Consider the following 11,090-nt stretch of genomic DNA (forward strand, 5'->3'; position numbering starts at 1 on the left):
CTCCGCGCCACGGGCCGAGGGCCTCTGATAGCCGAGGGCTGAACGCGCTGCATTCGAAATCCAGGAAGGATTCCCTGCGCAAACTCCAAGCCTGCTCACTGACATGGGTTTTACCCAACGCCCAGATACGCTGAGAGTGTTGGGGTGCCCTCCCTGGGGTTCCCGGTAGAAGCTGCTACGAGAAGGTCATTGGCATCCAGCGCAGCCCCGCTCCTCTCTCGGAAGCAGCCAAATGCCCCAGGCAGGGGTTGTGATGCCCGGGGGCGGTGACACACCCAGCATTCTCCAGGTTTTGCAGACCCGGGAAAGGTGAGTAAAAAGATACTCTGGGGAGTGGTGTGGGGAGGTGGAACAGGAGTGGTGTGGGGAGGTGGAACAGTTTTCCCATCTTGCTGAGTGCATGTCCCCTCACCACCCTGTCCCACATCTCTGGGAGAGCAGTGCACCCCATCTCGTTGGTCCAGCTCCCAGAAGAGGTTTTTGGCACCACTAGCCCTCCTTCCCAGCTGCTTCTCCCAGCATCGATGTACACCTCTAGAGGCATCCTGAGACTCGTGGGGAAGGAAAACAAAGTGCTCCAGTGCCCTGCAGCCTCTGGGCAGGGTAGGGAAAGAGCCTTGGGCATTTCTACACAGGCTGGAGGGGCCAGGAGGCAGTGCCAGGCCTTTCCTAGGGAACTCTGGCAGCCCTTCATCCAGCAGAGAGGGGTCTGGGGAGGCAAAAGGACATGGAGATGCTGGGGGTGGGTTTTAGGGCCACTTGCAGGCAAAGCAAGTGCTCTCCCACTGAGCTACACCCTCTGGGCAAAAGCAGGGAGGGGGCCCCGGGATGCTCCATGCTGTAGTGGGGAAACATTGGTTTGGGGTCCCTTCCTGGATTCATCTTGAGCTGCTTTAGGGATCCAGACATCAGAGACTTTGCAAGGGGAAACCTGCAGTTGTGCCACAGAGGAAACCATGTGGTGACTGGACAGGAGCGGAGTGTGCAAGGAGACATGTGGGGCCCTCATTGGATCACCCAGAGCTGCCCAAGGAAGCAGCCAGGGCTCAGTGTGGCCTCACACCCTCTGGGAGCAGGGAGGTGCCTCTTGCTGTAGCCACGAGATGCCAGATCCAGCAGATGTGACTGCCCGCCTCTGTTTTGTCCGTAAATGGGCCTCCCCGGGCCTTGCAGCAGTTGGAATGGCCGGTGCTTTTTGTGGCACCTTTTGCTGTGGGGCATGGTGCAAAGGGGATGTGCTGTGAGCGGTGTTTGTCCTCAGTGTCAGCAATGGCCGTGTGTGTGTGCCAGGGCTGTCGGTGCGTGGGGCGCCCTTGGTGTGGGTGCGTGGGGGGCGCTGCGGTGGCGGGGGCAGGGGGTAAGGGGGGAGTGGAGCGAGCAGTGTGGGCCGTGTGAGGTGGTGGCGTGTGTGAGGTGTGGAAGGGTTGTGCGGGTGCGGGTGCGTGGTGTCCCTGTGCGGGCAGGGCCGCGAGGTGTGGCAGCGTTTGGCAGCGTGGAGCGCTGTGCTTTGCCTGGCAGCAGGGAAGCATGCGAGGTGTCCTGGGCCACAGTGGGGGTGCGGGGCACTCCCTGCACCCCGGCTCGTTGGTCTAGGGGTATGATTCTCGCTTAGGGTGCGAGAGGTCCCGGGTTCAAATCCCGGACGAGCCCTTTTTCTTACACACCCAGCGCCCCCCTGACACCCAGCTGGACCCCCGGCACCCGTCGTCACCCCAAGAGACACTGTGAGCCCCGTGGGGAAGGGACTCTGGCTGCCTCCGCTCTCTACAGCACCTGCGGAAGGAGGGACATCTCGCCAGGCATTTCCTTGCTGCCTGCCTTGGGCTGCCAGCAGGCAATCCCAGCTCCCACGTGCCCACAGGCAGCCGCAGGGATTTCTTGTGGGCCATCTGGGGGTCTCTGGGGGCCCTGGATGCGGAGGGCTCTGGAGCGGCAAAAGGACGTGGAGATGCTGGGGGTTGATCCCAGGGCCTCTTGCATGCAAAGCAAGCGCTCTCCCGCTGAGCTACATCCCCCTGTGCAATAGCAAGGGGAGTTGGCCAAGTCCCCTCACCCTACTCTGCCCCCATGGCTCCAAACCCGACTGTCACAGGCTGCACTCCACCTTGTCCACTCCTGCGCTCCTCCTGCTTTAAGAATGTGCCCACACAAATCACTGCGCCCATCGCTGCTCTGCAGGCACTGCTTCCCTACTTCCACCCCCACCCTGGCTCCACCGCATCCCAAGGCGCGTAGGTGCCCAAAAGGAGGGCTCGTCCGGGATTTGAACCCGGGACCTCTCGCACCCGAAGCGAGAATCATACCCCTAGACCAACGAGCCAGATAGAAGATGGTGGGAGAAAACCCTTTTTTTTACTTCGACTACTCACAGAGCTACCTGGTGTGAGATGGGACCTGTGGCAGCTCTGTTTGTTCCTGATGGATGGTCACCATGAAGAGGTCACCCTTGTTCTTCCCTGGCTGTGGAGATGTCACCTGGACATATGTAGCAGGTTGCTCTGGAATGCCAGAGAATGGAATGGAGGAAACAAACAATGCTCTATTTCCCAAACAATCAGTGTTCAACAAAGAAAATAGGTCACGCTGCTTTTGCTGTTGAATAAAGCTGAAACCAGCCTGACTCATCAACCTCAAATTTAAACATCCTGATAGTGAGATGAAGATACAGTAGCTCTGGTCAAATATCTCGATAAAGGAACAAACAAGTAATAGTACCGAGAACTTTACTAAAGCTCTTGAGCTGGCACAGCTGGCCTGGACATATCTGGCTCATACTCCATGCTTTTATACTATAAAAGTCCCAGATTTAAATGGCAGGATTTTCTGACAGATCCTTTCTTGAAGGCTATGTGTGGAGATTCCCCCCTGAGAGACACTCCTCAAGGTCACTCCTTAAGGCTGAACCCAAGAGATTTGCCCCCAGTCATTGGCTGGTCTGGGTGAGAAACATCAAACTTTACTTAATAATTGGTTTTGGCAGCTTTAATATATTAGCTTTAATATAAATGTTTCAATATTCCTTCACAGTGCACTATATTGTAATAGTTGTTATAGCACCTATATTGTGTAGTAAAGAATTCTGATTAAGATTTTTTGTCTAATCATCATAATAAAGAATATGTATTTGTGTAAGTATTAATTTTAATATTTATTTTTAATCCTGCAGGATAAAGCTGTATAAAATTTCTACTATACCTATACAATATTTTAGAGATAAATCACTGCAAAATCTGGGACTAAGGTTGGGTCCAGCTACACCCAGGCTCCTCTCTGAAAAGTTTAGAAAGCCAAGGGTTCCTCTCTGCATTTCAAGATTCAATGGGAGTTTCTAAACTTTGTCTGAAGCTCCCACTCTGCCCAGCACAGCATGGCTATGGGCTGTACCTGCCTGGTTTTAAAATGGGAGCCACAAGGAGCAGGGGGGTCAGCAGAACCCCCAGAAGTGAGGAACCCAGGCAGGGGATGTAGCTCAGTGGAAGAGCACTTGCTTCGCATGTAAGAGGCCCTGGGATCAACCCCCAGCATCTCCAGCTTTTTTTCCCTCCTCAAACACATCTCCTTCACGGGCCAGTGATGATAAACTCGCATCCACCTCGGGAAGGGCTCCCCCAACTGTGAGTGACCATGGCAGAGCTTCCCCCTGAGGCTGCAGTGGCAGCATGACCCCTGCTGCCCTGACAGCTCCTTCCCAACCCAGGAGGGAACTAGCCCTAGCCGTGGCTGAGCCGTGCCTGTGCCCATTGGCACTGGGCAACACTGTGCTCCTGGCAGTGATGGCACCATTCCATCTCAGGGGTCACCCAGCTTGGGAGGCTGCCTATGCCCTCTGTGCTGGGCAGTGCCTCCCCACCCTTGCCCTGACACTGCAGAGGCCATGCCTGGCCACAGGTGCCCAAAAGGAGGGGTCATGCAGGAGCTGAGGCTAGAGTCCACAAGCCCATCCAATGCAAGAGTACTGCCCCTTTCCTGTCCACTGCTCTCCAGGGATCAAAATCCGGAGGAAAGGGGTCAGTTCCCCTGGGGCCCCACCTCATCCACCCATAGGTAAAACCTGTCGCTGTGAGCAGGATTCGAACCTGCGCAGGGAATCCCTATTGGATTTCAAGTCCAACGCCTTCACCCCTCGGCCATCACAGCCACTGGTGTCCCTTGTTCAGCTGATGACACCTGGGGACACCCCACTTTGCCTCAGGTCATGCCATCCCCCAGCTTGGTGTGGGGCTCTGCTCAGCCCCAGTACCCACACCTGAAGGGTTGGGAAAAGGGAACATGCAGGAATATTTACTGATGGCTGGAAAAAATCCAGCTGTCTTGGCCACAAGACAGGCAGCATAGGGAAACACCCTCCAACGATGCCCAGGGATACAGCAGGTCTTGGAGGGGAAAAGACATGGAGATGCTGGGGGTTGATCCCAGGGCCTCTTGCATGCAAAGCAAGCGCTCTCCCGCTGAGCTACATCCCCCTGTGCAAGGCAAGGAGGGCAGGGAGATGGCCTGGCTGAGTCCCCTCATCCCTAGGGCATACACTGCCAGCCTTGGGGTGTCAATCCTGCCCACCCAGCCAGGAAGGAGCACCCAGCCCTCTGTGCCAGAGCCCTGGTTATGCCGCAGTCCCATGTGCCAGCCAAAGAAGTTAGGTGCCCAAAACATGGCCTCATCGAGGAGGTGAACTCAGGACCTCTCACACCTTAAGTGAGAATCATGCCCCACATATGTGCCCCCCAATTCTGGGAGTTGAGGAGGGTGCCTAATGTTGCCTTTTGCCCCTTGGCACAGCCTGGAATAAGGAAATCATCTTACAGTGCCCAGGAGGTAGGGCTGGCATTTGGACCCCTCTATAGACCCCTGCCAAAAAACACTGGTGCTGCCTGGGAGCATGGCAGGCTCTGGAGTGCGGGGGACAGCAGTGGTACACAGTGGGTGCCACACCCCATGCTAGCCCCTCGAGCTGCACCACTCATCCTGCCCAGCCCCAAGCTGCAGTGATTGGGGGGAAACAATGGGAAGACCCCAGAGGGCTCTGCACCTCCAGGGAAAAACAGGACAGGTTCTGACCAAAACGACAATTCCTCGGGGAGTGAGACCCACATCTCCTCATACCTTAAAGTGGAAACACACCCTAAACCTGCATTGTTGGGCACCTTGGCACCACTGCCCTGGGCTTGCATGGGTCCCAGCTGGCCCATCGGTAAAAAGTGGTAACACCACCACCGGGAGGATTTCCCCTGACCCCAGAGTGAGTGGTCCATGACTCCCTGCCCTAGGATGCTACATATTCCTTGATGGCAGGAGAAGAAAGTTAAGACGCCATGTATACCGGAAGGGTCGACTGCCATCTACGCAGGTAAAACTCACGTCAGTGAGCAGGATTGGAACCTGCGCAGGGAGACCCTGCTGGATTTCGAGTGCAAGGCGTTCAGCCCCCGGCCATCGCAGCGCCGGCGGCGCGGCGGGGGAGGAGCAGCGCACAGGAGGGCGGTGGGGGTGGTGGGGGCGGCGGGGCGCTGTGGCGGGCAGCGGTTCGGGCGGCGGTTCGAGGTGCGGAGGTTCGGGGCGCGGAGGTTCGGGGTGCGGGTGTGCGGGCTGCGTGGGAGTGCTTGGCGCTTGGCGGGGCGGGGGCAGGGCTGTGTCGGGGCTGCGGTGTCGGGGCCTTGCGGGAGGGGGAGCGGGCGCGGGGCGGGGTCCGTGTGCGGGCGGGGCGCGGGAGGGCGGGGCCTTGCGGAAGGAGGAGCGCGCCCTGGCTCGTTGGTCTAGGGGTATGATTCTCGCTTAGGGTGCGAGAGGTCCCGGGTTCAAATCCCGGACGAGCCCTTTTTCTTACACACCCGCTGCTCACCCTCAACACACTGCAAGCACCCTGCCCTGGCATTCGCACTCGCCCTCGCCACCTCCGCCCCGCCCGACAGTGCAGCCACCCGACACAGTCCTGCCACGCGTCCACTCTGCCCCTTACCTGCCCTCCCTGCTCTGCCCCACACTTATTCCCCCTGCTCCAACCCCCCCACCAGCCCAATGACACCTAAGGCACCCGCACTGCCTGCAAACACCTGAACCCCCTTTCCCCAGCCTGGGCGGCAGGGCAAGGCAGCAGACACAGGCACTTGCTCGGACGCGGGAGATCGCCAGGCCAGGCCCAGTGGCAGGGGGATGTAGCTCAGCGGGAGAGCGCTTGCTTTGCATGCAAGAGGCCCTGGGATCAACCCCCAGCATCTCCACGTCCTTTTGCCGCTCCAGAGCCCTCCGCATCCAGGGCCCCCAGAGACCCCCAGATGGCCCACAAGAAATCCCTGCGGCTGCCTGTGGGCACGTGGGAGCTGGGATTGCCTGCTGGCAGCCCAAGGCAGGCAGCAAGGAAATGCCTGGCGAGATGTCCCTCCTTCCGCAGGTGCTGTAGAGAGCGGAGGCAGCCAGAGTCCCTTCCCCACGGGGCTCACAGTGTCTCTTGGGGTGACGACGGGTGCCGGGGGTCCAGCTGGGTGTCAGGGGGGCGCTGGGTGTGTAAGAAAAAGGGCTCGTCCGGGATTTGAACCCGGGACCTCTCGCACCCTAAGCGAGAATCATACCCCTAGACCAACGAGCCGGGGTGCAGGGAGTGCCCCGCACCCCCACTGTGGCCCAGGACACCTCGCATGCTTCCCTGCTGCCAGGCAAAGCACAGCGCTCCACGCTGCCAAACGCTGCCACACCTCGCGGCCCTGCCCGCACAGGGACACCACGCACCCGCACCCGCACAACCCTTCCACACCTCACACACGCCACCACCTCACACGGCCCACACTGTTCGCTCCACTCCCCCCTTACCCCCTGCCCCCGCCACCGCAGCGCCCCCCACGCACCCACACCAAGGGCGCCCCACGCACCGACAGCCCTGGCACACACACACGGCCATTGCTGACACTGAGGACAAACACCGCTCACAGCACATCCCCTTTGCACCATGCCCCACAGCAAAAGGTGCCACAAAAAGCACCGGCCATTCCAACTGCTGCAAGGCCCGGGGAGGCCCATTTACGGACAAAACAGAGGCGGGCAGTCACATCTGCTGGATCTGGCATCTCGTGGCTACAGCAAGAGGCACCTCCCTGCTCCCAGAGGGTGTGAGGCCACACTGAGCCCTGGCTACCCCTCAACCCCCAAGAGGGTCTGGGAGATGTAGAGTGGAGGACAAAATAGGCACATCCTGGCTCATTGGTCTAGGGGAGTGATTCTTGCTTTGGGTGTAGGAGGTCCTAGATTCAGCTCCCATGTATCTCTTACTTTTGCCTACCCACCATGTCCAGCGCTGAAGGTGACCCTTTTTGGCCGGGTACATACCTGTGGGAAAGATGGACTCCAAAGGACTGGTGGCAAAATGCTGCTGAGCGAGAGAGATGTAGTTCAGATCAACTCCTAAGAATTCTCCACATCCTTGTGCCTACTCAACCACCTCTCTGCTGGTTGTGAGGCTGCCAGAGCTCTCCACGAAAGGCCTGGTGCTATGTCCTGGGATCCCAAGGTTGTATAATAATCTTGTGGCTCTTTCCCTACCGTGCCTGGAGGCTGCAGAGCATAGAAGGCATTTTTTAACTTCCCCACAGGGCTCAGGATGTCTCTTGGGGTGAAAATCGATGCTGGGGGGACCAGCTCAGAAGGAGGAGGGTAGTGCATGCCAAGTAGGCAGATTCATGCAACAGTTGAATTCGGGACCACTTCCACTCTAAAACACATACCCAGAGCAATGAGGCGGGGTACACTGTCCTTCCAAGGATGTGGGAGAGGGTTATGAGTAGTAATACACTCAGGATCTTCAGGATGCTCCACCTCCAGTATCCAAACCGTAAATCCCACCTGAGGGAGAAGAGAAGGTAGGGCTTAGGGCGGTGTGGCTCTTCATGACACTCCCGCTATCAACTCCTCCCGGGACTCCCAAAAGAGAGAGATATCAGAGCTTTGGGCAAAACCCATGTCAGTGAGCAGGATTGGAACCTGCGCAGGGAGACCCTGCTGGATTTCGAGTGCAAGGCGTTCAGCCCCCGGCCATCGCAGCGCCGGCGGCGCGGCGGGGGAGGAGCAGCGCACAGGAGGGCGGTGGGGGTGGTGGGGGCGGCGGGGCGCTGTGGCGGGCAGCGGTTCGGGCAGCGGTTCGGGCGGCGGTTCGAGGTGCGGAGGTTCGGGGCGCGGAGGTTCGGGGTGCGGGTGTGCGGGCTGCGTGGGAGTGCTTGGCGCTTGGCGGGGCGGGGGCAGGGCTGTGTCGGGGCTGCGGTGTCGGGGCCTTGCGGGAGGGGGAGCGGGCGCGGGGCGGGGTCCGTGTGCGGGCGGGGCGCGGGAGGGCGGGGCCTTGCGGAAGGAGGAGCGCGCCCTGGCTCGTTGGTCTAGGGGTATGATTCTCGCTTAGGGTGCGAGAGGTCCCGGGTTCAAATCCCGGACGAGCCCTTTTTCTTTTCGGGCATCATCACCCTCCTCCCGCCTAGCCGGTGCAGAGCCCGACGGGACCCGGCCATCGCCTTTTATCCCTCAGGGACACGCGTAGGGCTTTGAGCTTAGCGTGGCATACAGAGCGTCACATGGGGCTGTGCCCTGTCCCTGGAGTCCCAACCCATCGGTCCTGCTGAGTGACCCTATTTTTGAGTTGGGAGCGGGATGGGGATGGCATGGGAAGGGCTGTGTCTGTGGCCATGGGGCACTCCGGCAGTGGGGCAGGTTGGGGCTCTGGCTCAGCTGGTTAACATATCTGTCATGTAAACAGGAGATCCGGGATTTGACTTCCAATGGCGCCTGGGAGTCTGGTTTTCCTCTCTGGTGCAAGTTGGGGACTCTGCCGGGGCTTCCCCACTGCCTACTTGCCCCTCACAATGATGACACTGACTCAGAGCAGTTTGGGTTCACGTTTTTACTGAACGCTTATTTCAGGGTCCCTCACTGGACGTAAAGATTCACCAAGGCGTCCCTCCCACCCAGGACCTGCCCCTACCCTGTGGTGCCTGCAAGCCCCACAAGCAGCAAGCAGGATCTGTCTCCCTTGGCATGGCTGCCCAGCCCACAGCCCAAGGTTCCTACACTTGGCTGGAGGGACCTGGCAGCATCTCAGGTACCTTCCCAGGGTGCCCAGACATGTCCAATGGCCGGGATGAGCCATAGGAGAGGGCTAATACCTGCTGGGTGGGGAGAAGGGAGCTGTTTGGATCCCTCTCCAGGTAAGTCACCTATAGCCACACCCAGCATCCCGGTGCCAGTGTGACGCCGGCAAGGAGGCTATTTACAGACGCGAACGAGACGGGGCTGCTATGGAAAGTGTCTTGAGCTGTTTCTTTTTCAGCATCAGTCTCATTACATGATTATGATAATGGCAAGATGCCAGCAGCTCACAATCCAGGCAGCAGACCAGAAAACTTAATGTTACAACTTCCTTTATAAGCTTCTTGACCAATCACACAAAGCAAAAGCATACTGACAGTAGTTCTATCCAATCACCATAAGCACATGTACCTTTGGTTAAAACAATGCTTGCTTATTTTGAATACAATACCTACTTGTAAGCCTTAAAACATAATGCACAGAGCTCCATTCTTAAGCTTTAACCTTCCTAATATCTTGCTAGATAAACTTTCTGCAGCTTAGAAAGCTATTCAGACAAGCATTAATACACAGGCTATTGTTCTATTTGCCCTTGCTTTTTCTACAGTTTAAATAATTTTTCTGCTGACCTATCTCATGACTGTTGCTTGAGCTCTACTCACAGTTCTTGCTGTATCTGAGGCCTGCCTTTTGCAGCTTTCCCAAAACCCTCTAATTTTATAGATTCCCACACCAGTGGGGGCTAGGGGTGGTGTGGGGCCAGGGCACCTTCCTCTGCCCCTCTGGGCTCCCACCACGTGCAGGATCAGATTTGCACTTTGTCTTTTGCCGTCTTTGCTGCTTTTTTTTTCCAAGTTACAATGAATGGGCATAATTAACAACAACTGTGATGGGAAAAACCCTCCTATACCTTCTTTGCCTGCTCTCCCCACAGTATCCAGGGTATCCATCCACGGTTTCACACTTCCTATGTCCCAGTTTACTTCCCTATTACACTCTACGTTTCAGAAGGTTATCACCTGACTGCTCAACAGCCACTTTCGGCAGTAATCGCTCTTGTAACGATTTCTAAGTGCTTTCTTCTCCATGAGTCTTGGATAGGAGACTATCCGCCCCTCTACATGAGGACCTTGGCTGGCCCTTTAGACAATTACATCAATGTCTTCGGACATCCCCTTCCCAAAATCTCCAGGGCACGGGTGACTTTTGAACCTCGAGAGGGTGCAGATGCCAGCGTAGCCCAGGCACTAGCTGGTACCATTTCCCCTCCCGCCTCTGCCGAGTCCCCATGTGCCGCAAGAAACCGAGCCCACCCCGAAGTTGCGAAGTTTGCTGCCCAGTTCCCCCCGCGCGGCAGCAAAATCTCGACGAGGATGGGATTCGAACCCACGCGTGCAGAGCACAATGGATTAGCAGTCCATCGCCTTAACCACTCGGCCACCTCGTCCCACGGTGGAAGCTGGTCGCCCCCTGGCGGCCTGACGCGGCCGCCGCAGCCCCTTCCCGCCCTGCTCCGGAGCCCGTCGTGGTCTCGTCGCGTGCTCACCCGCCGGAGGCCCAACGCCAGTGCCTCCTTCCACCGCCCTCTTAGCGCAGCAGGCAGCGCGTCAGTCTCATAATCTGAAGGTCCTGAGTTCGAGCCTCAGAGAGGGCAGCGTTTTGCAGTTTACTGGGGTCTTTTTTTGTTTCCCCGTGACCACTCCAAGTGGCTCCACAGTGCGCCCGGCCCAGACACTACCGACGCCTTTGTCCGGCCCCCGCGGCGGGCGGCTCCCACAGGCTCGGGTCTTCAAGGGCGTGGGGAGGCCGAGGGCGTAGGACGAGTGGTTTCCACGCGTGGGCGGCAGGTGGAGAGGCAAACTATACACACTCAGACGAGGTGGCCGAGTGGTTAAGGTGATGGACTGCTAATCCATTGTGTTCTGCACGCGTGGGTTCGAATCCCACCCTCGTCGGGATTTTACTGCTGCCCGGGGTTCTCCATCAACAGCCATCAACAGATGTACCCATAGGGGGGAGGCTGGAACAAGACCAGC

At 57.9% G+C, this 11,090-nt stretch overlaps 1 protein-coding gene and 13 non-coding genes across 14 annotated transcripts in view; 7 read left to right on the top strand and 7 right to left on the bottom strand.

The window, feature by feature from the left end:
- Positions 1-10,142, bottom strand: part of LOC143694549 (uncharacterized) — a 31,638-nt gene extending 21,496 nt beyond the window's left edge. Inside the window, exons 1-3 of the mRNA XM_077181855.1 lie at positions 10,074-10,142; positions 7,966-8,351; positions 7,710-7,827 (exon numbers count right to left, since the gene is read on the bottom strand). Coding sequence (XP_077037970.1) covers positions 7,710-7,827; positions 7,966-8,351; positions 10,074-10,142 — 573 coding nt within the window. The remainder of the gene's footprint in view (positions 1-7,709; positions 7,828-7,965; positions 8,352-10,073) is intronic.
- Positions 1,579-1,650, top strand: TRNAP-AGG (transfer RNA proline (anticodon AGG)). The gene has a single exon. It is a non-coding gene; the product is annotated as a tRNA-Pro (tRNA).
- On the bottom strand, positions 1,944-2,015 carry TRNAA-UGC (transfer RNA alanine (anticodon UGC)). Its single transcript has one exon. It is a non-coding gene; the product is annotated as a tRNA-Ala (tRNA).
- On the bottom strand, positions 2,249-2,320 carry TRNAP-CGG (transfer RNA proline (anticodon CGG)). The gene has a single exon. It is a non-coding gene; the product is annotated as a tRNA-Pro (tRNA).
- On the top strand, positions 3,459-3,530 carry TRNAA-CGC (transfer RNA alanine (anticodon CGC)). Its single transcript has one exon. It is a non-coding gene; the product is annotated as a tRNA-Ala (tRNA).
- TRNAS-UGA (transfer RNA serine (anticodon UGA)) lies at positions 4,056-4,137 on the bottom strand. The gene has a single exon. It is a non-coding gene; the product is annotated as a tRNA-Ser (tRNA).
- TRNAA-UGC (transfer RNA alanine (anticodon UGC)) lies at positions 4,392-4,463 on the bottom strand. Its single transcript has one exon. It is a non-coding gene; the product is annotated as a tRNA-Ala (tRNA).
- On the top strand, positions 5,740-5,811 carry TRNAP-AGG (transfer RNA proline (anticodon AGG)). The gene has a single exon. It is a non-coding gene; the product is annotated as a tRNA-Pro (tRNA).
- On the top strand, positions 6,144-6,215 carry TRNAA-UGC (transfer RNA alanine (anticodon UGC)). The gene has a single exon. It is a non-coding gene; the product is annotated as a tRNA-Ala (tRNA).
- On the bottom strand, positions 6,509-6,580 carry TRNAP-AGG (transfer RNA proline (anticodon AGG)). The gene has a single exon. It is a non-coding gene; the product is annotated as a tRNA-Pro (tRNA).
- On the top strand, positions 8,341-8,412 carry TRNAP-AGG (transfer RNA proline (anticodon AGG)). The gene has a single exon. It is a non-coding gene; the product is annotated as a tRNA-Pro (tRNA).
- A 277-nt stretch (positions 10,143-10,419) lies between the features above and the next one.
- On the bottom strand, positions 10,420-10,501 carry TRNAS-GCU (transfer RNA serine (anticodon GCU)). The gene has a single exon. It is a non-coding gene; the product is annotated as a tRNA-Ser (tRNA).
- Positions 10,502-10,635: 134 nt separating this feature from the next.
- On the top strand, positions 10,636-10,708 carry TRNAM-CAU (transfer RNA methionine (anticodon CAU)). The gene has a single exon. It is a non-coding gene; the product is annotated as a tRNA-Met (tRNA).
- Positions 10,709-10,927: 219 nt separating this feature from the next.
- On the top strand, positions 10,928-11,009 carry TRNAS-GCU (transfer RNA serine (anticodon GCU)). Its single transcript has one exon. It is a non-coding gene; the product is annotated as a tRNA-Ser (tRNA).
- Positions 11,010-11,090: the final 81 nt, after the last annotated feature.

This window comes from Agelaius phoeniceus, chromosome 7 (genome assembly GCF_051311805.1).
Source record: "Agelaius phoeniceus isolate bAgePho1 chromosome 7, bAgePho1.hap1, whole genome shotgun sequence".
Classification (NCBI taxonomy): Eukaryota; Metazoa; Chordata; class Aves; order Passeriformes; family Icteridae; genus Agelaius; species Agelaius phoeniceus.